Source organism: Xyrauchen texanus, chromosome 12 (assembly GCF_025860055.1).
Source record: "Xyrauchen texanus isolate HMW12.3.18 chromosome 12, RBS_HiC_50CHRs, whole genome shotgun sequence".
Taxonomy (NCBI): Eukaryota; Metazoa; Chordata; class Actinopteri; order Cypriniformes; family Catostomidae; genus Xyrauchen; species Xyrauchen texanus.
The window spans coordinates 22,805,212-22,831,974 of NC_068287.1; the positions used below are offsets into that span (position 1 = coordinate 22,805,212).

Consider the following 26,763-nt stretch of genomic DNA (forward strand, 5'->3'; position numbering starts at 1 on the left):
TAAAGCTAATTAAATTGATTTTCTAGAATTTGCGACCAGGCTATTAAGTTAAAATAAACACGCTAAATTCTACCCTTCGTTCGCCTGGGCACCATCTATGCACATCTCTACTAAATATTCCCCTTCATCTCCATCCCAGTCCTTTTTCCTTAGACACATCTTGAGTGACAGATATAGGTCAGCAGAAATGTCCTGTCACTGCACTCCAAGCCTCTTCAGTTATGGACATGTATTCATTACGCCTTGATGCAAGAGTACCTGATCCAAACTCAAATTACTTTCTTTCTTCCATAGAACAGCAAAATGTCAACTTCAGTCACCCAAAAATTCAATTAAACAAAAGTGAAAACAAAGAACCCCTATAGAGCAGGGGTTTTCAAACTGGGTGAAAGTGAGCTTCCCCCTAGAGAACTTGAAGACAGCAATGCCCCCCATTATAATTATTATAATAATAATTAGGCTATTATTATAGGTACTACTAGGTTACTACTAATAGTAATAGTAGTAACACTATTATTGGTATTGCTTTAGGCTATATTCCACTCAAAAGTAGTTTAATCAATATACATAATTTTTTTATTAAGAAAAACTTTTTTATTAAGCTATCAACATACCATTTTAAATTAATATTAATTTTGAAATAGGTTATATTTTTTCTAAACTTTTCAAACACGTTTGTCCTTCTTTTTAAAACATATTGTGAACACATCCTTTCCAACACATTTTTACCACATTCAAGCAACTGTTAAAATTAGCCTTCTGAACAGATTCCTCCACAGTCAAAATCAGACATAGAACGAAATCACAATGGACAGCTCTATTTTCTGATCACTGAACAGATAACCCTCGAAGGTCATACAACTAAACTGGAAACATGTTCATTAACAGCCACAGGCTACTAATGTTTTCTCAACTGAATAAGAGCTATTTTGGAGATTTTAGGCTACTTAAGCCAATTCAACTTTGAAAACATCAACATCAGACATCAAACAACATCAGCTATGGACAGAGCTGTTTTGTCACAGTATCAAATGCGTAAAAAATACTTCCATATTGGCCTACTTTAAGCAAAAAAATAAAATAAAAAATCAGATTGCATCATCATTTTCATCGCCCCTACATCAGTGGGAACAATGAGTCTGACTTTTTGATACACACAGGTGATCGATGCAGGGCTGCACGGTAGAAAGGAATAAACGTAAATCATCCTCCACCTGCAGCCTTGATCTGTATTTGTTTTTAAGCAGGGTCAAAGCGGAAAACCCGCACTCACATAAGTAAGTGGAGGTGAAGGGGATAGGACTTATAGCCTTTCGAGAGAGGTGGGGAAACTCAGTCCTATACGTAAAGTATATTATGATGCTTCAGTCGCCTTAGTATTAACAGAGTTAAAAGTCTGGATTACTCTCTTTTGTGTTTGCAATTCTTTCAGCTTTATGTCAAAAAGCTTTCTGTTTTAATTTCCAATGGCTTGGCCACCAGACTAGAGCTTGGCCTCAATGTGATGCCAGAGCTTACAGGGTCTCATACTATCATTTGCTAGCACCTCTTTGCAAATAACATCATCGGGACAGGTCCACAAAAATCCAAACTTTAAATATTCATGATTATACTTCCTCTTTTTTTTTGCTTGGCCCAGAATCTGCCTCCTCTCCTGTAGAATTATGACACTACAAAGCGATCCATTTTGCAACAGGCATATGCATAACATGCACATTAACATGCAAGCTAGCAGGACAGATGTGTACAGACGTGAACCTTAATTTTTTTTTCCCCTGCACTACGCCTCCCCTGGGGCTCTCTGCTTTGCATTCCCAAAGCATCTTATAAGCGAACAGTGCTGTTTGCACAGCAGACATCTGAGATGACTAGTCAATTAGTTAACTGGAAGACTTGCCAACTATTAAAAATGTGTAGTTGCACAAGCCCTAAAAATCCAACATGCTCACATGGGAAATCAGTATGTTCCTTCTGAAAGTTCATGTACCCTGAAAAAACCCGATTCAGCCGAATTACTGACAAGCGACATCTCCATCAGACATTTTTGCATCAATTCAAGCATGAACAACCATTACTCTCTTAACCCTAAAGCTATCATTAATCAAAACAATTAAGTTTTCCTAATTAATTAGTACTTGAAATGTCACATTTCGGAATCATAACAAGCAAACAAGCAACCCCATTTACTTAAAAAATCAAAGTACGGTCAACAAATTAGATTTTACAGTAGGTGACAGCTTTCGAAGTACATAACACAATGCTAAAATAGATTTTTCCTTCTTTTTCTTTGTCCTTAGGACATCTGTGTGGATTAAAGGGTGGAAGTCAGGCAAAGTCGTGATGCATAATGTGGTAAGGAGCTGACTCAAAAAGGCCTGAGCACTGTCTGAATAAACCACAGCGAATATTTACACATTCTAAACAGCCTTACTTATACATCCACAAAAAAAACCCCTAGAAATTATGTGTGAAGTCTTTGAGTCACTGAAGACTTGCAGGTTGTTGATATGTGGGTTAAGGCAGTGGAGGTCTTTGCATGGAGGCAGTGGTGTAATCCCCTCAATGCATATTGGTTAGGGGGAGAACGCAGATTAAAGCATGGAGACACTAGTGCTCATCTCATCATGCTTACAGCTTAAACTTTGAGTCTGCTCTCATTCAACCCTCTCGTTTTCTCTCTTTCAGAATCAGATTTGCACGCAGTGCAGGTTGACTTGCTTCATTCATACAATCCCTGTGCTGTTGTTACAAAGCCATGTGACTGAGTCTCCTGCTGCTCTGTCTGTACAGTATGTAGAGTTTTCTGTAGAGGTCAGGGACCAGATTCTCACAGTAAACACATCTGAGAAACTGCATTATACATCCTATAAGTGCCTATTAACCTCAAAACTGAGAGTGTCCCAGAAATATAGGAGAAAATGTTGCTTCTATGTGACAGATAGATGGCAAGTAGTCATCTTTATTTAAACCAGATTAACAGGGGCATATGAACAGGTGTTTTTGTAGGTAAAGTAGTTATGAATGTGAAAACTTAGCAATGAAGTTCACACACCTTCTAAAAATCAGAGCAATATTTTGAAAACGCCATAGAGACCCAGCTTTACACTCCTTTGGAAGTCAGCCTACAAATGTCTTACAGTTGTCTCTGCACAATAAACTGGGAAATCATTTGAGCAATTTAAAAAAATTACATATCTTCGTAAAATCTTAAAGAAATTGTTTACCCAAAAATAATGGAACATTATAAAAGTCATCCTCATGTTGTTCCAAACCAACATGACACCCATACCCATATGACAAACCAATATGTATAGTGAGCCCAAATATATCAAATATGGCGACAAAGGAGTCACGTGGTGCCATACGAGGTTCAGACGTGTGAACAGCGAGCTCTGCGCACTTTGCTAGTTTTAATACTTTATGTGTCATAAACTGGTGAGACTCGATACAACCCGATTCTTAACTGCTCCAGGAAGATGTCAAAGAATTCCAAATTTTCGGGCTCTGGAGACATTAAAAGACCCTTCCATGCTCAAGCTGAAGCCCCCGAGCAGTAGGCTGAAAGCCCGGGAGTCAGTTTGGCCAATGAGGTGAAGAAAATTCGGCGACAATTGATGAACATGTCTGCAATGCTGATGAAAGTCATTGCGAACTTGGAGGAGCTCGCAGTAATACATCAATCGATCACTGCCATGGAGATGAAATTCACTGAGATGGTTACAAGAGTGGCGGATGCTTGATTTTATACTTTACACTGCTGCCACATAATTGGTTAGTTAGATAATCGCATGAATAAGTAGATGTACAAGTGTACCTAATGAAGTGTATATATATAAATGTAATCTTAAATTTGTTCTTAAAGTTTTACAATTTTATTTCTATAAATAATCCACAAAAAAAAAATGTCCTTGAATTTGGACAACATTAAAGACTTTAACATTAAAATGCTTTTTAGAAATAAACCAGTGCATTTGCATGCCACTCCCCCAGACATACGGGTATAAAAGGAGCTGGCTCGCAACCTCTCATTAAGATTTTCTTTGAAGCTGATGATACATTGATGAATTCTTTGATACATTGAAATCCACTGCTGTTCCATTCACCTCTGCATGCTGTTGGATTTATGGCGAATTTCAGCGGTTTCTCACCCTTGTGCACGGATTGAGTGCAGAGAACGCCCCTGGGCACTTCGACAGCTGAAAAAGAGAGTGAATAAAGAGTGGCACTGACTGAGCGTCTTTTTAAATATTCCGATGGCCTGGCCCCTACGTATAGCCCCCTGCAGGAAGCTGACACCCCCCGTCCCACAATCCGGCGGCAAGAATCCTAGGAAGGCTTCGAAGCGCCCCTGATACGGGCAACCCAAGGACATGGAGACCCACTGTAAGCTTGAAGGTGGTGGACAGACCACTCCATATCCCGGTGGAGCGCCGGGAGGAGAATCCTTTGTTTCCTTTGCACTTGGCACCCACATTTTCAAAGAAAGAGCGGTTTCTTTATTCTTTGGGTCACATACCTGTTGTTTATGACCATCGTTATCACAATTGCTGGACACCGAACATTCACAGCAGTCACGATGTAAATGGGTCCTCCGCACGCCCAGCTGTGGCACACATACACCTATACTCAGGCGGCTTTGACGAGTCACAAGGATGGTCTCTCTCCTCCCCCTTCACTAACCGGTCCTATGGTGGGTACGCAGAGCAAGATAAGTGCTTTGACGTTTCCCTCAGCACAGCCACGAGCTCGGGACGTGAGGCTCCTCGACTTGGCAACTCCTGCTCCGCCACCTGCTCCGCCCCACCTGCAGGTACGTCAGATGCAATTGTCCCCTTGGTGACCATCACTCACGCTTAGATGCGTGGCTAGCGCTCTCCAACCCGTTGCAATGGCTGGCCAGGACCATCTGACTCGGCTATGTAGAAGGATGCAATAGAGCCTTTCCCTCCAGCCGAGATGAAGAGTGGGTTCTACAGCCCCTACTTCATCGTGCCAAAGAAAGGTGGTGGGCTGCGGCCAATCTTGGACCTGCGAGTGCTTAACCAGGCCTTGCACAGACTCCCGTTGAAGATGCTGACTCAGAAACGCATTCTGTCGTGTGTCCAGCATCATGATTGGTTCACAGCAGAAGACCTGAAGGACAAGCACTTCCACATCTCGGTTTTGCCTTCGAGGGCAGGGCGTATCAGTAAAATGTCATCCACTTCGGTCTGTTCCTGTCGCCTTGCATCTTTATGAAAGTCGCAGAGGTAGACCTTGCTCCTGGGCCTTGACCAACGGTGCCTCTTTAGCAGACATCTGTAGAGCAGCGGGCTGGTAAACACCCAATATTTTCACAAGATTTTATAATCTCCGGGTTGAGCCGGTTTCCTCCCGTGTGTTATCAGGTATGAACAGGTAAGTATGCGGGGCAACTGGCCGGGTGTACAGCTTGTGTACAGCGCCTTTCACATCCTGGAGGGGAAGACGTGTGCTTTTCACGAGAGTTCACGAGACTGTGAACTTTGGATATCCTTCCTCCTTAGCCTTGTGGCAGGTGAATTCGGCAGAGAAATTCTATGAAATACAGGCGCATCTACTCAAACTTACCTCAAATTTATCTCATGGGATTGAAGCATCGCGTTTTGCTATGTGCATATAGGCACTAATTACATTTTTAGAATGGACCTATTAATAGTAAATATCATTCATGCTAATAAATAGTGCAAATAATGCTAAGTAGTGAGCTGTTTATTATGAGATTTAACTTTACCTCCCATTTTTTATTTTTTAGAATCGAAAAAGAATCGAAAATATGATTCTGGAAATGACTCTTGGCATGCACCCAGATTTGTGGAATCGAACATCCCTTTCAAATGAGTCCTCATGGGTAGAACACAACAACATCCATTGCATGTATTCCAATTCACAAATAACTCTTATGAACTATTAATTTTAGAGAATCAAAACAGAGCGGCCAGTGTAGCTAGACAAATTAATGACTCTAATGAACAGATACTTTTTAGTGAATTAAAAACAAACTGTGCATCCAGTGTAGTTGAAAATGACTCTTATAAACCAGTTATTTTAATAAATCATTCACAAACAAGACTCACAAACTGACCAATTTTCATTAGTCACAGTTTACCCTAAAGGCATTTTTTTTTTTAATAATTATTCATTTATAAAAAAGCATAAAAAAATCACATTTCAAAGCGAATAATCAGAGTATTGGCAAGTTGCATGTCAACGGGATTGAAGAGGTTTGCCCATATCATGTAAACATCATAATCTAAATATTCCTTATACTCTGGTTATTGCAATAATCAGATTATTAGTGCACATGTAAATGTAGCCAATGTAATCTCTAAGTGTTGGAAAATGAAAAGGTTACTATCATGTCCATGAGCATAAATGTTGTTTTTTCACTGTTTTTCCATTTCAGTATGGGAGCCTGTGGGGCAGAGGCCTGTGTTCTGCTGCCTATTACCAGACCCATGCTGCCAGGAGCCTCTTTGAACAGCATGCAAAGAGGCATGATCTAGTTTATGAACAAAATTATTAATCTTTCATTTAATTATTTAACATGTCTTCTGAGGGGTGGACATTCGAATGAAAGATGCCCAGGTCAGAAATCCATAGATCAATAACAGTAATAGAAGATAAGAGTGTTTAAGTGATGGCAAGGGCTAGTAAATAAGTGGCAGAAAATGGATGAAAGGGACCTTCAGTGCTCAATAAAATAAAAAACAGCCCCTGTTGAACAAACCATCTCAGACCAGAGAGAACACAGCAACTAATCAAATCAGTCTTATGCTGATTTCAAAACAGATGTTCTGGACAATCAGCTGTGTTACTGTAACAGTGAGATTTAGCAGGGTAAATTCATCTCTCACTATCTTCAGGATTGATATTATGATGGATGTATCAGTGGCTTACCTGGCTTCCTCATCCCTGGCTATCAGAAGGTGCATATGATTGGTTGAGGATGCGGCTCTAAGAATGTCCACCGCTCTACAATCAAAGAACAACATAAAACAGATTTAAAGCCATGATGAAAGGATGACCAGTCACTCTTGTTGCAGATACAGTACGTAACTTGTTTGTGATACAGTGATGTATGGAAATATACAGTATGTATTCCACCAAATCCATCCATCCATCCATCCATCTACCTAAAAAATGCATTTGATCTGCTTATTCTCAGGATCTTTGTTTGCAATGACTTCATTAGCAAAAGTATTAACCAAAAGAATAACCAACATATGGGGGGGGGGCTGGGTATCTCAGCGAGTATTGACGCTGACTCCCACTCCTGGAGTCGTGAGTTCGAATCCAGGGTGTGCTGAGTGACACCAGGCAGGTCTCCTAAGCAACCAAATAGGCCTGGTTGCTAGGGAGGGTAGAGTCACATGGGGTAACCTCCTTGTGGTTGCGATTAGTGGTTCTTGCTCTCAATATAGGCACGTGGTAAGTTGTGCGTGGATCACAGAGAATAGCATGAGCCTCCACATGCTGCTAGTGTCTGCAGTGTCATGCACAGTGAGCCACGTGACAAGATACGTGGATTGACGGTCTCAGAAGCGGAAGCAACTGAGACTTGTCCTCAGCCACCCGGATTCAGGTGAGTAACCACGCCACCACAAGGACCCAAGCAGTGGGAATTGGGCATACCAAATTGGGGAGAAAAGGGGATACATTTTTTTTAAAAGAATAACCAACATAAGATTAAAAAAAAAGAGGACAGGTACCTTTCACTTGTCACACCAATCAAGCTTTCACCGTTCACTTCAAGGATTTGGTCTCCAGGCTGCAGGTTTCCTAAAAAAAAAGTTTAAATGGCAACATGGGCCCAGACATGGGTGAGCAAAAGGAAGGTTAAGAAATAAATACTTTGTTCACCCTATACTGTACATCCACTTCAAACTGTACATCCACAAAAAATGACTTTTACCACAGTTGTAAACTTCATCACACTTTGATGTTGCCTTGACAAAGCTTTGTCTAAAAGTTTAAACTGGTTTTAAAGGGGTCATGAAATGGAGAATAAAATGTTCCTTGATATTTAGACAGGTATCTTTACTATAAAAATATACTGTCAATTTACTGTAAAAACTCAAAAATTCCTCCCCAGTCTATAAAAAGCATTTATAGTTGCCAACCTGCTGAAATGTCTGTTTTGAAATCTGTCTGTTTGTGATGACACAAAACATTGCTCATTTGTATTTACACATTCCACAACATGAGTCATCGCACACTTGGCCCCGCCTACTGGCATGCAGTGCAGTTCAAGTCAAGAGAGCAGGCCTTGTGTGGCTAACTGTTCAAAACATAACACCAAAGGGGTCCCATCTGGACTATTTAGAATTATTTTGTATATAAACATACTACACAGACTCTTTGGCTGCTGCCATGTATCTCGCCGCTTTTAAAAGATGCTGTGTCAAGTTACAACTCTGAAAGGGAGAAGCAATTCTCTTTCATTCAGCTGCTGCCTCTTGTTATTTTGAACACAAATGTATCTGTATTCTTTCACCCATCTATGCTATTTTTAATTGTTGGTTTATGTAAACATGAACTAAGATGGATATTGTGGCAGCAGGGGCATGGTCAACCGTCCATCCGGAGAGATAGAAAGCGGTAAGGGTGCTTACACCTGAGCTAAATTATGTCTAACACCTGTCTCTAATTCCAGTGAGCATGAGCATATAAACAGCCACGCCACCGCCAGAAAGACAGAGAGAACGACACGTGTGACCAGTGACTGGCATGTCTTATTAAATGTGTATTGTGAAGCTGTAGAGTTTATGTTGAAGTTTACACATACTGTGAAGCTGAAGTCTCAGAGAGGTTTATGTTGACAAAGTTTGCGTGAAACTGATCTTACTGAACTGAGAAAAGCTCTGAGAAGTGTGCACGCAGAGTGCTGAAGGCAGAGAAATAAAGAGCCTTACTTGACTGCATCATTGCTCTCCGTCTCCTCCCTTCCATCTCCGAACTTGGAGGTCTTACTCTGGTGCCGAAACCTAGGATATGGAAGTATGCCCCATGGAGCCCTCACAGTTTGCCGAGGTCCTCCAGTCCTTCGCCGGCCTACATGAGAGCCACCAACAATCCCTGCTTGAGCTGTGCCAGGACCAGGATCACCGATTCTTTGAGATCATGTGTGCTCAAACAGAGGACTGGCCAAGAGAGAGCCCCGACTGTGACCCCGGACAACCACAGCCCCCTGCCCCCACCCACACTCCTGAAGATGGGGGCAGAAGATGACACAGAGGCTTTCCTTGATCTGTTCGAGTGGACTGCTGAGGACTGGAGCTGGCCGCGTGACCAGTGGGCGGCACGGCTCCTTCCGCACTTTTCCGGGGAAGCCCAGCTTGCTGCGGGTGGGTTGGAATCCGAAGCAGTACCGGCAGTTCTTCTGGTCCCTGAAGCTGGGGAGGTCCGACCGCCAAAGGCCCCGAGATGCGTGCCGGAAATGACTGCTGGCGGGGAACTGCGACGTCATGGGAGTAGTCGATCAGGTGGTACTGGAGCAGCTAATCCTTCATCTGCCAAAGGAAATGGTGGAGTGGGTCCAGTGCCACTGCCCGGCGTCACTGGAGGAAGCTGTCCAGCATGCAGAGGACCATATGGCAGCGTACCCGAAGGCGGAAGAGCCCTCTTCTTCTCTCTCTCTCTCTTCCCAGGGCCCTTCTCACTCTGCTCTCTCCCCAGGGCCCGTTCCTGCCCCCAGGAGGTGGTGGGCATACCCCCCTGCCTCTACAGTGCCCATCACTCTCCTCCTCAGGTGGACGTGTCCGCCGATGCAGGTGTGGTCGTGGTGTCTTGGCCGGCCTGCTGGAGTTGTGGGGATCTGGGGCACTTCCGGGATCAATGCCTAATGATGTAGCTGGGGAAGGTGGTCCGGATCCCCGACGCCCAGCAGGCTGTCCCCGACCGAGCCGGAGCATAAGAATACCGGTAAGAATCAAGGGGGGGGGTACTCACCAAGATGAGTTTTGGTGGACACCCATAATCAAACCACTATCCACCAATGCTTGGTTCAACCCGAGGCATTGGGCATAGCTAAAATTGTGAGGGTGAAGTGTGTGCATGGGGATATTCACAAAAACCCTGTGGTGACCCTGTCGAGTGGAGGCTGCAGTTGGTTCCCGTCTCACCCATCCGCTGATTTTGGGGACTAATTGGCCTAAATTTATAAATGTATTAAAGGGAATATGCGCGGATGGGTCCTGCATAATAGTGATGAGATGTGAACTGTGTGATGCTCTGGCAGGGGAGGCGGAGCTGGGGCCGTCTTCGTAAGCTCCATGTCATGATGACATGGGGGGGAGAGGCTGCGTCCCCTCCCCTCCTCAGGGGATTCCCCTAAAGGGATTTCCCTCTGGAGCAGTCGCGAGACGAAACCCTCAAGCACGCCTTTGACCAAGTAAGTGTGATTAATGCTCAACAACTCCACCCGAATGTCGCACTTTCATATCCCTATTTTACAATAATAAATGAGCGGTTGTATAGAGGGACGCAGAACACTCATACGAAGGAAGATACAACCCAGCTCTTAATACTGCAGAGTCGGCGAGAAATGGTTTCCCAGGTGGCGCACTATAATACGATGGCAGGTCACCTAGGGAAAGAAAAACACTGAACCGCTAAATAGCCCATTTTTATTGCACAGCTGGTGAACCCACCGGCCATCCCAAATGTACCATTGCGCCCTCTTCCGCTAATCGAGGTCCACTTCGAAAGAATTGGCATGGACCTCGTCGGGCCATTAGAGCTGTCAACATGCGGACATCGATTTATATTAGTCCTAATGGATTATGCAACGCGATATCTGGAAGCAGTGCCTCTGAGCAACATCTCAGCACGTAGTGTTGAGGAGGCGCTCTTCAAAATAATCTTCCGGGTGGGGATTCCAAAAGAAATCCTCACCGACCAGGGCACAACCTTTATGTCACGTACACTATGCCAGCTTTATAACTATTGGGTATTAAATCGATTCGCACCAGCGTTTACCATCCGCAGACAGATGGTCTGGCGGAGCGATTTAATAAAACCCTTATGAACATGATTCGTAAGATCGTGCACGATGATGCTAGAAATTGGGATACATGTAAATTGCTCGACCCCCTGTTATTCGCAGTGCGAGAGGTCCCACAAGCCTCCACGGGATTTTCCTTATTCGAGCTGATGTATGGGCGGCACCTGCCTGCGGATGACGGTGCTTGACGTCATCCGCAAAGCTTTGGAGGAGGGACCTTCAAATAGCAAGAATAAAATTCAGTAAGTTCTTGATCTTAGAGCAAAACTCCACACAATGGGGCAACTAACACAGGAGAATTTGCTCCAAGCTCAAGAACGACACAGCCGGCTGTATAACAGGAGAACTCGGCTGCGGGAATTTGCACCGGGAGATAAGGTACTCGTATTACTCCCCACATCGAGCTCCAAATTACTCACCAAGTGGCAAGGACCACGACGAGTCTGGGAACTCGATTATGAGGTAAAGTGAACCGATTTGCACGTCAAATTGATCACCTCAACCTCCTGAAATTATGGAGGGAGGCGGTCACTGTTACATTGGCTATGGTAGTTCCGGAGAGGGCAGAGCTTGGCCCAGAGGTAAACACAAAACCTTATTATAACACTCCGGTCACATGCGGAGACCACCTCTCACCGTATCAGCTCGCAGGGGTTGCCAAGTTGCAACAAGAATTTGCAGATGTGTTCTCCCCTCTACCGGGCCGCACAAACCTCCTCCAGCACCACATCGAGACCGAACCAGAAGTGGTGGTACGTAGCTGTCCCTATCGCTTGTCTGAGCACAAAAAGAAAATAGTTTGGGAAAAATTGGATGCGATGCTTTATATGGGGGTAATAGAGGAATCCCACAGTGATTGGTTCAATCCGGTTGTTCTAGTTCCGAAGAGCGATGGTCTGTACGGTTCTGTGTGGATTATAGAAAAGTCAATGCAGTGTCTAAATTTGATGCGTACCCGATGCCCCGAGTTGATGAGTTGCTCGATCGGTTAGGTACTGCTCGATTTTATTAGACATTGGATTTGAAAAAGGGTTATTGGCAGATCCCCTTGACACCAATTTGCAGTGAAAAAACAGCCTTCTCCACGCCGTTTGTTCGGTTTCTTTTGGGTCCCGGCTACATTCCAACATCTCATGGACCGAATCCTCAGACCGCATACTGCTTATGCCGCTTAGTGCCAACAAGCACTCATGCAGGTTAAAGCCGCATTTTGCGTGGGGCACTTCTGCATGATCTTAATTTCTCTCTCCCTTTTGTATTGCAGACGAATGCTGGGGGGCCGTACTCTTGCAGGTGGTGGGGGAGGAGTTGCGCCCGATGCTTTACATTAGCCATAAGCGCTCCTTAAAGGAGACAAAGTACAGCACAGTGGAGAAGGAGTGTATGGCCATCAAGTGGGCAGTCCTCACTCTCCGGTACTACCTGATGGGGCAGGCCTTCACACTCTGTTTGAACCACGCCCCACTCCAATGGCTCCACAGCATTAAGGACACCAACGCACGGATCACCTGGTGGTATCTGGTTCTCCAGCCCTTAGAATTCAAAGTGGTCCATAGACCAGAGGCGCAGATGGCTGTCGCTGACTTCCTTTCCAGAAATGGGGGTGGTAGGCAGGTCGGTGGGGATATGTGGCAGCGGGGGTGTGGTCAAGAGTCCGCCCGGAGAGAGAGAAAGTGGTAATGGCATTTAAACCTGAGCTAAATTATGTCTAACACCTGTCTCTAATTCCAGTGAGCATGGGAAGAGCGGCATATAAACAGCCATGCCACCGCCAGAAAGAGAGAGAGAGAATGACACGAGTGACCAGTGACTGGCGTGTCTTATTGTGTATGTGTATTGGAAGCTGTGGAGTTCATGTTGAAGTTTAGACGTACCGTGAAGCTGAAGTCTCAGAGAAGTTTATGTTGACAAAGTTTGTGTGACACTGATTTGATTGAACAGAGAAAAGCACTGAGAAGAGTGCACACAGAGTGCTGAAGGCAGAGAAATAAAGAGCCTTACTTGACAGCATCAATGCTCTCCGTCTCCTCCCTTCCATCTCCGAACTTGGATTTCTTACTGACATCTTTGACCACTACGATGTGTTTCCGGTGATGTGCACCTCAGTACGCCTATAGTATGTGTGTGCGTCATTTCACCATGCTTTGGACCATGGTGTGTTCATTTATTTCAATGTGGATTGCTTGTGAACCAGTTATTATATGTTTCAAGCTTTGCAAAGGAACTGTTATTGAAGGATGGGGCTGTTAAAAACACTTGGACCCGGTCAAACGTAAGTGTAAAGGGATCAATGGAAAGGAGGAGGTGAGAACCGGCTTGACAATACATATAATAGTTTAATTTTAAACTCAAACAAAAGACAAACACACACATATGACAAAATTGAGCATTTCAATCAGAGTGCCAAAAACAGGGTGGGAAATTATCATATATTACTACATTTTGACTGTTTTGATGCAAAACAACTTTTATAAAATTAATGGTTATACAGACATTACAGTAAGACAAACCATCAGATAGCTAGTCAGACAGAATGTCTCTAGAGACTACACTGGAGGCCAAAAGTTTGGAATAATGTACAGATTTAGCTGTTTCTGAAAGAAATTGTTACTTTAATTCACCAAAGTGCCATTCAACTGATAACAAAGTATAGTCAGCACATTACTGATTTAAAAAATAGCACCATCACTATTTGAATTTTTTATTTTTTTTATCAAAACTAGAAAGGCCATCACTCCAACACCTTATCCTTGAGTAATTATGCTATATTGCTAATATTATTGCTAATACTAGAAAATCATTGATATTATATCAAACACTGCTGAAAGCTATTTGGTTTGTTAAATGATGCTTAACATTGTCTTTGCATTTGTTTTTGAGTTGCCACAGAATGCAATAGACAGGCATGTCTTAAGGTCAATATTAGGTAAAAAAAAAAAAATTGCAAAAAAGAATCAGCTTTCTCTAGAAACTCATCTGTAAATCATTGTTTTAAGGAATGAAGGCTATACAATTCTTGAAATTGCCAAAAAAATTAAACCTGAAGATTTCATACAAAGGTGTACACTACAGTCTTCAAAGACAAAGGACAACTGGCTCTAACAAGGACAGAAAGAGATGTGGAAGGCCAGAAATATATGCCTCACATGTCCTCAGCTGAATTCTACCTGCTCAACACCAGCTTTATGTACAACAGAAAAGAGAATACTCAGGGGTGCAGGCCTTATGGGAAGAATTGCAAAGAACAGAAAACCAAAGAAAAGGTTAGAGTGGGCAAAGAAACACATATATTGGATAACAGGTAATTGGAAAAGAGTGTTATGGATCTTAACCCCATTGAGCTTTTGTGGGATCAGCTAGACTGTAAGGTGTGTGAGAAGTTCCCAACAAGACAGTCACATCTACGGCAAGCGCTACAGCAAGCATGGGGTGAAATTCAGAATGTTTTTTTTTTAATTATAATAGTAATTTTCACATTATTAATGTCCTGACTAAACATTGTGATCATTTGAGTTCCACTTTGGTGAATAAAATAACCTCCATAAGGGCAAAATCTGTACATTATTCCAATCTTTTGGCCGCCAGTGTATTTAGCAGAGACGGGCCACTTCTATTAAAAATAATTGGGAGAAATTGAAACGTTCAACAATGTAGAAAGTATGATTCCACTATGATTCCAGTGTTTTTTTAATCATAATCTTGACCAAACGTTTTGGAGATTTTGGCCATTCCCCATTCAAATAGATAGAAGCTGCTCTTTCATGACTGTAAATAGCTGCCCAAGAGCATTCCAAAGATGGTCGTGAGTTGACTGAATTGCTAGAAAGACGTTAAAGTAACATAAATATTCAGAGAACCATTGGATGAATGGATGGATGGATGGATGGATAGATAGATAGATAGACAGATAGATAGAGAGACTTAAAGGTGCTTTAAGCTAATTTTGTTCATGGAAAGGTACACAAAAAATGTAGATCAAAGGCCTTTTATCTTAGGTTTGTTTCCATTAAAAATTTTAGACATTTGGAATTTGACTTAACAAGCATTCCATTGGCCTGTTCGAACATTTTGTCAATGTAAGTCTAGGGGATTTGTCTCGTATTTGATCGTCTGCTGTGTGAAAACCGTAAGACTGTTTAGTTAGAAAAGACCTAGCACACTACTACAGAATACTCTAAAGGTCTGTACCAGGTTTAGTGGAGGTAGCTTAAAATACCTAGGAGGAGTTAAGGGTCAGTCACACTAGGCTTTGAGCACACAAATTATCAAACCAGGATATGATGTCACACAGCAGGGCATCTGGTGTTAGTAAATAATACATCACAAATAACAAATAATATTATATACATAAAATTAAAAGATATTGTCTTCTCACTTTCCTACAACAATACAACTTGCAGCTTTTATATGTTTATCCTTTGAATTGAGACAAGAGGTCAGGGTGTGAGGTTTCTATCTTTCATTGGTCATGGTTCCTCTCATCATACGAATTCATGTTTCAGAATTTAAAAAGCTGGAAATTTGCTATGCAGTGTAGTATGAAATTTCTTTGCATGAGCTTGCATTTCTGGTCTGCTGCATTCGGATGTGTTTGAATAGAAGTGAATGTAGCTTGAATTGTAGTTTGACCGCCCCTTTAGTGTTATACATTTTGGTCATGGTTTAAGGATTTTTGAGACAAAAAAACCTTAGTCAATCCAACATAATTAAAAAGTTAGCATCATTTGTTAGCGTACTCCACTTGGTTAGATATTTTATTTGTAATGCAATGACCTTTAGGCATTTCTTAGACATTTTAGTGTGACTTAATTGTCCAAAAGTTTTAAAATATTTTTGGGGCCACTGTGCTGTATGTCCTACTCTGTCTTAGATAATAGTTTTACAATCACCCTGGATTATCGCAATTTGTAAAAAGCTGACTAGATTCCCTCTGAATATCTCACAGGTAAAAGCTAGTCTGAATTTAACAAGCTTGACTGTCCACCGAACCAAAGAGTGCAGTCAGGAAGCTTGAGTTCTCTGAATGTTGAGCTGACAGCAATCGTGCGAGCAGGATAAAAACAAGCAAAGTCACAGCAGTGCGCATGCGCCCATATAAGCTCTCATATACCTTGTGCAATGCAGTGGCAGAATAGGAGACAGACTGTAATTTTAGTCCGTCAGGGGCATTAATTCTAAGCAGAGGGATGAGGCTAAACTCCCCTTCACACGTGAGAGACTTAGGCAGAGTTATATGCAGTGAGACAGACAATCTTTTTTCCCAGAAATGTAAACAGTTTCCTTTTTAAATTCATTTCGAAGCATTATAATTTCTGTTCATGTGGAATTTACTATATATTTCACATAAAAATTCTAATTGTAATCTGAATTTGCATGAAAACTAATCTCAAATTGTGATTGCTTGATAATAGGAGATGCTTTGATTCATAATAATAGGACTGATTCCCTTTGTTCATTAGCAAAACTGTTTTAAAGCTATTTAATTAAGATCGCAGGTCAGAACAGATTTTAACTTCACTGTAAATTACAGCAGTCCCTGCGATGGGATGTTTGAAGTGTCTGAATGACTACAAATTTATTGTATATAATGATTGCAATTAATCTCATGATTTTGTCAGTATAATTTTTAAGGATAATCAGACTTAAGGCGGGTGCACACTGTATGATTTTGTCCACGATTCAGCCTTCTGAGACATTTCGGGAACCCTAAAGGATTTCTCTCGTCGCAGGGCAAAATCGGCAATCTTACAACGTTCAGTGTGACATGTTCACAGACGGCTAAATAAGATGATCTTCAGCCTCGGCCGAAGTTTGGGCAGTGTCTGAAATTTTGTATTGTAGCCATATAGTGTGACTGCTATAACGATGGCAAGATGAGATATTCCGCTCCTCTCTCGCACCCGAAAAAACCTGCTCCATGTTTGCACCATCGTAACATTAGTGCCCAGTTATCACTCTACTCAAGCACTTTCAATGTTTGTTCTTCTTTTCATTTTATATAAAAAGTTTTAATTAATAAATAAGCAGAAAATACTTGGAGAAATACAGCTTAGGCTACAAAATTATAAATAATATTATAAATAAATATATAAAAAATATATATAATAAATAAATATGAATAATAAAAAATTATAAATTATTGTATTTTCTCGTTTTGTTCTTTACATTTATCATGCATTTTCTTTACAATAACTAAATTACTAAATTTACTTTAAACGTCTGTAAACTTCACACCACTCCAATTTTATTTATTAATAAATTTAATTAAATTTAGATCGAACAGTATATACTGGTAAGTATTTATGGCTCGTTTGAATCCAAATCAGCAAATACAGTTGGATAAAATTATAGAAATCTGTCAGGTTTACGCATCAGCCATAGGGAATGCTCCTCTGTGGTGGGCAAATGTTGCCATTTCGCTTCTATTCCGCAACACTCCCGTAACGTGAGTCACATTCACTGATCGGGACGATTGGGACCACAGTCAGCTACGATGTGTACAGTATCATACAGTCTGACATAATGTCGCTCAGTGTGCCATGGCGATATCAATGCGTTCATATCGTACAGTCTGACAAGCAACAATCTTAAAGGACTATTATAAATCGTACAGTGTGCACCTGCCTTTAGTGAGATGACATGTTGAGCTTCAATGATAAATTAAATTACGCCATACAAAAACCGCAAAAGACATTATTTTGTTTCTGCTGTCTTTCTCAGAGAATGTTTATCTATGATTGCCCCAGGACTGTCAAACCTGATTAGACAAACAAGCTGCTACTTGGTGAGTTTTTCATACACAGTATCGGTGGTTTTCAATGTAGAAGTTAATAACTGTTCAAATGGACACTTATTCATATTAATGATAATGCTAAATGACATCCAGGATGAGTTTAAAGAACATATTTCTGGTTTGTTGTCTGGGTTCTGGGGGTACATACAAAGAATGAGTCAAAACATTTGGGAAGCACTTTTCTAACATTGTTTAAATTGTGTAGGAGGGTGTCTGGATACATGTTAAAACAAGAAACAGTCAAAATGAATCTATGACAAAATATTCCATAATTAATCTTCAGTGAGAACTTACCATCACTGGAAGCAAGGCCACCAGGTAAGATCCTCTTCACATAAACTCCATATTCCTCTCCAGTTAGTTCTTTCACACCACCAATCACTTTGATTCCTTAAGAAGGAGACAAAATATGTGTCATTTAAACCAAACTCAGAAATCCCACTACAGTTCTTATTACTGATTTATCACTCCTTATCTGACTGCATTCCAAATTGTATTAAAGGTGATGTGTACCAAAAGATCTGAGCAATGACTAGTGTTTTCTTGTAAGGTTCATTCAAACTGCCCCAAGAAACTCCAACAAACACATTTGTTGGTGTTTGAAGTGTGTTCATCTTGTTAGCATATGTTGGGATGGATTAATAATGTCAGTTTTCTTTTCAACATTCTAAATCCAACTGCCAACTTTAGAATGTTACAGTTTGTTGGAGATTGTTGGAGCAGTGTGAATTGGCCTTAACAAACACCAACATTCTAAAGTTGGCTGTTGGAATTAGAATGTTAAGAAACATAACTGTCATTGTCAAACTGCCCTAACAAATGCCAACAGAGTGAACACACTGGCCCAACAAAACCCAACAAATTTGTTTTTTGGTATTTTTTGGAGTTTGTTGGGGCAGTGTGAATTGGCTTCACCAGAAAAGAGGGTGATTCAAACTTTTCTTACCTAAACAAGAGGAGATAGTTAGTTAACTTTACAGCCTCGGGTTGAAGTGCATTACTGGAACCTTTATTGTGCTGGTAATGGGCAATAATGTGTTTTGAGAACTGTATTGTTGTCGCTTTGGTAAGAAAAGTGAAGGACACCATTGTAAATGTATAGCACCCCAGGTGCTGTAGGTGCGTGTCTGATCTCCAAGATAACTAATGAGATAAACAGCCTATGTTGTGAAAAGAGTCCAGATAAAGTAAAGATTTAGAGTTGACCTAGGTCAAATTTTAATCGTTACATGTCTGAGCCTTAACTTTCAGAGCATCAGGTATATTCTGTGAGGTAAACATCACCCTGAGGTTACCAAATGCCTCAATTGTAAGTTGTAAAGCTCTCAGTAGACTAAAATGAGTTGATTGGATTTCAGTAATGGCAACAGCAATTCTGCAGCCCTTTTAGACTCATGAATGAAATTTATAAACTATACTGACCTACTCATTGAATTAAAAGAATGATTTGCTTACAAATCAAACATCAGTATGACCTAGCCAATGAGATATTTTTTTATGCAGAGGAAAACAGGTCAAGTGTATATTCACTACAGAAATGTCCATGAATTTTTCATGACTTTTAAGATTTTATCAAGACTGGAAATCACAACTGTAAAACTCAAGATATTTCCAGGTATTCCATAGACTATAGAAGCCCTAAATACAATTATTGACTGCAATGTCTAGATACCAATGAGAAAAAAATCATAGATCCTTTATCTGTGTCACAGTTTGTCTCCACAGTGTTCAAGGACTCTTATTTTGAAGTTTTCTCCTGCACTACATTTCCCAGTATCCACTGCCCTAATCACTTCATAGTTATCCCCACCTGTATGCCATTCCCTGATTAAGTTTCTATATGTATATAAACCCTCTAGTTTTGTTCATGTTTGGTCAGTCCTTGAATTATAAGGTTAGAATAGTAATGTTAATGTTAATGTTAATGTTAATGTTAATGTTAATGTTAATGTTAATGTTAATGTTAATGTGTGAATGGTTGTTTGTTCCCACTCCAGCAAATGTACTATTCCAGTGTTTATAATAATATAAAGTTAGACAGATTCTAGTCCTGCATCTCCTCTCTTCCACTCCTTGGGCACCAGACTTTACAATCTGAGAGAGAAGCTGCTAGGCCCTTAATTGTTGAGACAACAGAAACAAGCTCTGTCAACAACAAAACACTAAAGCCTTTAATGAGATGAGTATCTTTACACCACAACCTGTGGAATATTTATTTGCACACAGGACACAAGCAGAATGAAGCAATAATCCATGCAGTGCAGTGTTTTAATCATGGTAAAGGGGTGCTCTTTGGGACAGTGAAGTGCCAAAAACTGCCTCAAAGGAATATTTCGGGTTCATTACAAGTTAAGTTCAATTGAAAGCATTTGTGAAATAATGTTGATAAAAATTTCGACTTATTCCTCCTTTTCTTTAAATAAAGCAAAAACCTGGGTTACAGTGAGGCACTTACAATGGAAGTGAATTAGGCCAATCCACAAACGTTAAAAAACTCACTGTTTCAAAGTATAGCCACAAGACGTAAACAATTTGCATGTTAACATGATTTTAGTGTGATATAATCACTTACCTTTTCTTTGTAAAGAGATAGCCAAATTTACAACTTCGTTGCCATGATGGTGTAACGCATAAACCCTAAGACGACCCCATTTTAAAACACTTTACATCTCAAATAATACATGATTTTTAACAGAAGAATTCATTTAAATGCTTTTCTAAAATTATAAGCTTTACATTTCTGCTAATAAACCCTCCAAAAATTGCCCTCCATTCACTTCCATTGTATTGTAAGTGCCTCCCTGTAGTTTAAATTTTTGCTTTATTTTAAAGAAAAGGACGAGCAGATATTATTTTTTTGTGGTAATCAACTTTATGCCACAAAGGCTGTTGACTGAGATGAACTTGTATTGAATCCGGAATATTCCTTCAACTGTTGTAAGATCACTGTAACACATGGACTATAGTGGCTTATTTATTTTATATAATGGCAACAATGTTCTATAAACAGTTAAATAAATTATTGATAATAATCAAAACATTTAAAAAAATATCACCAAGTAAATAATTAATTAGCCTAGTGTCAGTCATTTTACAAAGGCTTCATAGTTTAGAGTAAGAACTATCCATTCTTCTAATATATTGTAAAAGGCACTACAATAGTTTAGTCATGTTCATGGAGTAATAACTATGCTCTTTTGACCCAGGCTTATCTGGTGCTAATAGGGAAACAATTTATTGGTGCTAATTGAGTTTTAGTTCAATTAAGTTGGTGTTGCATATTAATAGATTCACTTCCAGATAAAAATTGGAGGTGGAGACACTTAAATGAATAGAGTCAAGAACTCTGGTAATCCCCCAAAAATGTTCTGTACATACAGTAAATATCTCATATACTATTAATTAAATGCAAAGTAAGGACTGTATAAAAGCTTGAATGTTTCTGAGAGTACAACAATTTCACACTTTTAAATCTCCTCATGATAACACTGCAAATCATGTCACGTGTTGTAAAATATTTTATTTAGCAGTGCTGTTTTGATTCAGAGTGCCGCTTCCAAAGTCTGTATTTATGAAAATGTCTCCTAAAAAAGAATCCTCATTTAAAACAATGGATTGATGACTGGGTAAGTTGAGATGTAAGAAGGAGCTTAGCTCTCCCTTCAGATAGTGTTTTTGATCTATTGTGTGGAGGAAGAGCAGGCTGCGGAATGAATACAACAAAGAGAGCGCAAGCATATACTTGTGTGCATCTGCATACTGGAAAATAACATCCTGTGCATCTTAACCCTATGCCATCGTTTTATTCCAACAGTCTGCCGAATGCTCCATTTCACTTGCCTGTGGCCATTAGAGATCAGACATGCATGCTTTTGCAAAAATAATGTTTCAAACAGGTTTCCCCAACCTCATCTGCCTTTGATCAGAAAACAAATATTCACGTCCCAAACTCACCTTTGATTGTGCCAATGTTTCTATGTTGGACTGGTCGGAATGTTTAAACAAACAGAGAAATGTTTTGATACTGCCACAGGGCCACATTGTTTACACTTTTGGGGAATCAGCCTATAAACTGGGAAAGCACTGTAGAAATTATACACTTCACCTTAAAGGAATATTCCGGGTTCAATACAATTTAAGCTCAATCGACAACATTTGTGATTTCTTTGTGAAGAGGCACTTACAATGAAAGTCAAAGGAGCCATTTTTTTGAGGATTTAAAGGCTGAAATGTGAAGCATATATACAGTGGGTACGGAAAGTATTCAGACCCTCTTAAATTTTTCACTCTTTGTTATATTGCAGCCATTTGCTAAAATCATTTAAGTTCATTTTTTTCCTCATTGTACACACAGCACCCCATATTGACAGAAAAACAAAGAATTGTTGACATTTTTGCACATTTATTAAAAAAGAAAAACTGAAATATCACATGGTCTTAAGTATTCAGACCCTTTGTTCAGTATTTAGTAGAAGCATCCTTTTGATGTAATACAGCCATGAGTCTTTTTGGGAAAGATGCAACAAGTTTTTCACATCTGGATTTGGGTATCCTCTGCCATTCCTCCTTGCAGATCCTCTCCAGTTCTGTCAGGTTGGATGGTAAACGTTGGTGGACAGCCATTTTCAGGTCTCTCCAGAGATGCTCAATTGGGTTTAAGTCAGGGCTCTGGCTGGGCCATTCAAGAACAGTCACGGAGTTGTTGTGAAGCCACGCCTTCGTTATTTTAGCGGTGTGCTTAGGGTCATTGTCTTGTTGGAAGGTGAACCTTCGGCCCAGTCTGAGGTCCAGAGCACTCTGGAGAAGGTTTTCCTCCAGGATATCCCTGTACTTGGCCGCATTCATCTTTCCCTCGATTGCAACCAGTCGTCCTGTCCTTGCAGCTGAAAAACACCCCTACAGCATGATGCTGCCACCACCATGCTTCACTGTTGAGACTGTATTGGACAGGTGATGAGCAGTGCCTGGTTTTCTCCACACATACCGCTTAGAATTAAGGCCAAAAAGTTCTATCTTGGTCTCATCAGACCAGAGAATCTTATTTATCACCATCTTGGAGTCCTTCAGGTGTTTTTTAGCAAACTCCATGCAGGCTTTCATGTGTCTTGCATTGAGGAGAGGCTTCCGTCGGGCCACTCTGCCATAAAGCCCCGACTGGTGGATGGCTGCACTGATGGTTGACTTACTGCAACTTTCTCCCATCTCCCGACTGCATCTCTGGAGCTCAGCCACAGTGATCTTTAGGTTCTTCTTTACCTCTCTCACCAAGGCTCTTCTCCCCCGATAGCTCAGTTTGGCCGGACAGCCAGCTCTAGGAAGGGTTCTGGTCGTCCCAAACGTCTTCCATTTAAGGATTATGGAGGCCACTGTGCTCTTATGAACCTTAAGGGCAGCAGAAATTTTTTTGTAACCTTGGCCAGATCTGTGCCTTGCCACAATTCTGTCTCTGAGCTCTTCAGGCAGTTCCTTTGACCTCATGATTCTCATTTGCTCTGACATGCACTGTGAGCTGTAAGGTCTTATATAGACAGGTGTGTGGCTTTCCTAATCAAGTCCAATCAGTATAATCAAACACAGCTGGACTCAATTGAAGGTGTAGAACCATCTCAAGGATGATCAGAAGAAATGGACAGCACCTGAGTTAAATATATGAGTGTCACAGCAAAGGGTCTGAATACTTAGGACCATGTGATATTTCAGTTTTTCTTTTTTAATAAATGTGCAAAAATGTCAACAATTCTGTGTTTTTCTGTCAATATGGGGTGCTGTGTGTACAATAATGAGGAAAAAAAAATGAACTTAAATGATTTTAGCAAATGGCTGCAATATAACAAAGAGTGAAAAATGTAAGTGGGTCTGAATAATTTCCGTACCCACTGTATATTAAAAAGCACTCACATTAATTCTTCTGTTAAAACTCATGTATTATTTGTAGGGATGTCATTAAATATTGACATCGATTATTGATTGGCATGTTATTTTATATATTTTCGAGGCATCGAAATGTATTTTAAAATAAGCCAACATTTAAATTAGAAGCCTAATTTGCATGCTTTGCAATTGATTTCCACTCAGTTGGCCTTGTTTAACAGTCTGGTGTAATAGCGTTGGGAGACCACAAGTCCAAAGTAACAAAGTTTTTTGTATTTCTTCAAGAATGAACAAAGTGACATTGATGAGGAGATTAGTTTATGAAACTGGTGAAATTGTGCAAACTGAACGATTAGAAATGGTGACATTTATTATGCAATTTCTTTGTATGTAGCCTTGAAGAGTTCTTTCCTTTAAGCTGCCAAACCAGAGCTGCGAGTTGCGCTCTGTGGCGCTGCAAAATGTTGACGTTGTGTGTGCGTACATTTTGTAGAAAATAAATAATTGTTTTGAATTTTAAACACACCATGACATCTGCCAGACTGGTGTGCGACCCACTTTAATTTATCCTGCCGCTCACACTTTATTAAAGTAGTGTTGAGAAATATATCTTAAGAGACAAAGGCAATTGTGCAACAAGCAGCCCTATTTATATCTGAAACAAATCATATATACACATAGATATAGATATCATCATCGGGAAAATTATTGATGCCTGAAAAAGGAATCGATCCCAAGTCTAATTATTTAAGCGACATGTTTACTAGTCGTTTTAGGGTTTTAGGTTTTACGGCATCATGGCAACCAAGTTGTAAAATTGGATATAACTTTACACAGAAAAGGTTGGTAAGCAATTTTATCACACTAAAATCATGTTAACATGTATATTGTTTACGTTTTGTGGCTATACTTTTGATATACTTTAATATATACTTGTATTTTATTTTTTTTCCCAATTTTGGAATGCCCAATTCCCAGCGTGGTGGGGTAGTGACTCGCCTCAATCTGGGTGGCAAAGAACAAATTGTTGCCAGTTGCCTCCGTGTCTGATACAGTCAATCTGCGCATCTTGTCCCGTGGCTTGTTGAGCGCGTTACCACAGAGACCTAGCGCGTGTGGAGGCTTCATGCTATTATCTGCTGCATTCACGCACAACTCACCACGTGACCCACAGCTAGCGAGAACTACAATATGGTGACCACGAGGAGGATAACCAAACGTGACTCTACCCACCATAGCAACCGGACCAATTGTTTGCTTAGGAAGCCAGACTGGAGTCACCGAGCACGCCCTGGATTCTAACTTGCGACTCCAGGTGTGGTAGTCATCGTCTTTACTTGCTGAGCTACCCAGGCTCCCCTGAAACAGTGAGTATTTTAATGTTTATGGATTGGCCCCCATTCATTTCCATTGTAAGTGCGCCACTATAACCTTGATTTTTGCTTTTTTTAAAGATAGGGAGGAACAGGGGGCCTGGGTAGCTCAGCGAGTAAAGACACTGACTACCACACCTGGAGTCGCAAGTTCGAATCCAGGGTGTGCTGAGTGACTCCAGCCAGGTTTTCTAAGCAACCAAATTGGCCCGGTTGCTAGGGAGGGTAGAGTCACATGGGGTAACCTCCTCATGGTCACTATAAAGTGGTTCTCACTCTTGGTGGGGCACGTGGTGAGTTGTGCGTGGATGCCGCGGAGAATAGCGTGAAGCATCCACACGTGCTATGTCTCCACAGTAACACGCTCAACAAGCCACGTGATAAGATGTGCAGACTGAAGGTCTCAGACACAGCAACTGAGATTCATCCTCCGCCACCCAGATTGAGGCAAGTCACTATGCCGCCATGAGTGCATTGGGAATTCCAAATTGGGGAGAAAAGAAAATACTCACTGTTTCAAAAGTATAGCCACAAAACGTAAAACAAAGAAAAGAAAGGGAGGGAGGGAGGGAGGAATACATCTAAATAAATGTTTGTGGTAATTGACTGACCTTAACTTGTATTGAACCCTGAATATTACTTTAAGATGTTAAGGGAAATTTGGCAGATACACAAAAAAGCTCATAGAAAACATCTTGTGAATAACTTACCTAATCCATTTTCACAATCTGTAAATTCCATAGAATGCACTGCTCGATCTACTCCATGTGGACCCATCAGTGTCCTATGCCGGATAGAAACAAGAGCAATAGAGAAGATACATTATTTGCCATGTCAAACATTGATAAATATTTTTATAAAATCCTCAAGGATGCAACGAACACTAGTATGATGATTCTAGTTAGATTCATCCATCCATCGTCAACCGCTTATCCTGTGTACAGGGTCGCAGGGGGCTGGAGCCTATCCCAGCTAACATTGGGCGAAAGGCAGGGGACACCCTGGACAGGTCGCCAGTCCATCGCAGGGCCACACATAGACAGACATACACTCACACTCACCTCCACATCCACACCTAGGGCAATTTTTTTGGTAGTTAGATTCAAAGAAATTAAAAACTTTTTTGTGAAACAAACCTCTTGGTTTAAACCCCTTGGTTGAAATGAACCATGTCACTACTAATAACCTTGAAAGTGTACAAGCTGATGACTCAGATTATGTATATCTTTATGTCTTACACAAAGTACGGGTAAATAGAGACAGAATTTACAGTCTCACTGTGCCTGCGAACTATTACCACTTTCCATTGGGAAGTCAGTATTATTTATTTAGTATGAATGTCCTGCTTTAATTTTAGACAGGGCAAAGTTGGCTCCTAAAAGTGGGCAAACACAGGAAAACTGTGGGAGTCCGATTTTTGAGAACTGAGTCACATAGCAGTAATTAAGTTTGTACTTAATTATTTACCTAAATAAGTAACATTAGTTACTTAATTATAATTAAGGAAACTCAACACTCTTGGCAGAGGAAACACTTTCCATACAAATTAATACAATTGTAAATTTCAGTATCTTAGTACACTGACAATATTTTGTTGACTTAAAATAGCAAAGTACCACTACACAAGAGAAATATATATATATATATATATATATATATATATATATATATATATATATATATATATATTATTATTTTTATTA

General features: G+C 40.6%; 1 protein-coding gene across 4 annotated transcripts in view; it reads right to left on the minus strand.

The window, feature by feature from the left end:
* The window catches only part of si:dkeyp-72e1.9 (syntaxin-binding protein 4), an 82,003-nt gene that overhangs the window by 43,892 nt on the left and 11,348 nt on the right, over positions 1 to 26,763 (minus strand). For all 4 annotated transcript variants that reach the window (XM_052139674.1, XM_052139676.1, XM_052139675.1 and 1 more), the window contains exons 2-5: positions 25,771 to 25,844; positions 18,111 to 18,206; positions 7,731 to 7,800; positions 6,919 to 6,993 (exon numbers count right to left, since the gene is read on the minus strand). In XM_052139674.1, the coding sequence (XP_051995634.1) occupies positions 6,919 to 6,993; positions 7,731 to 7,800; positions 18,111 to 18,206; positions 25,771 to 25,844 (315 nt within the window). The remainder of the gene's footprint in view (positions 1 to 6,918; positions 6,994 to 7,730; positions 7,801 to 18,110; positions 18,207 to 25,770; positions 25,845 to 26,763) is intronic.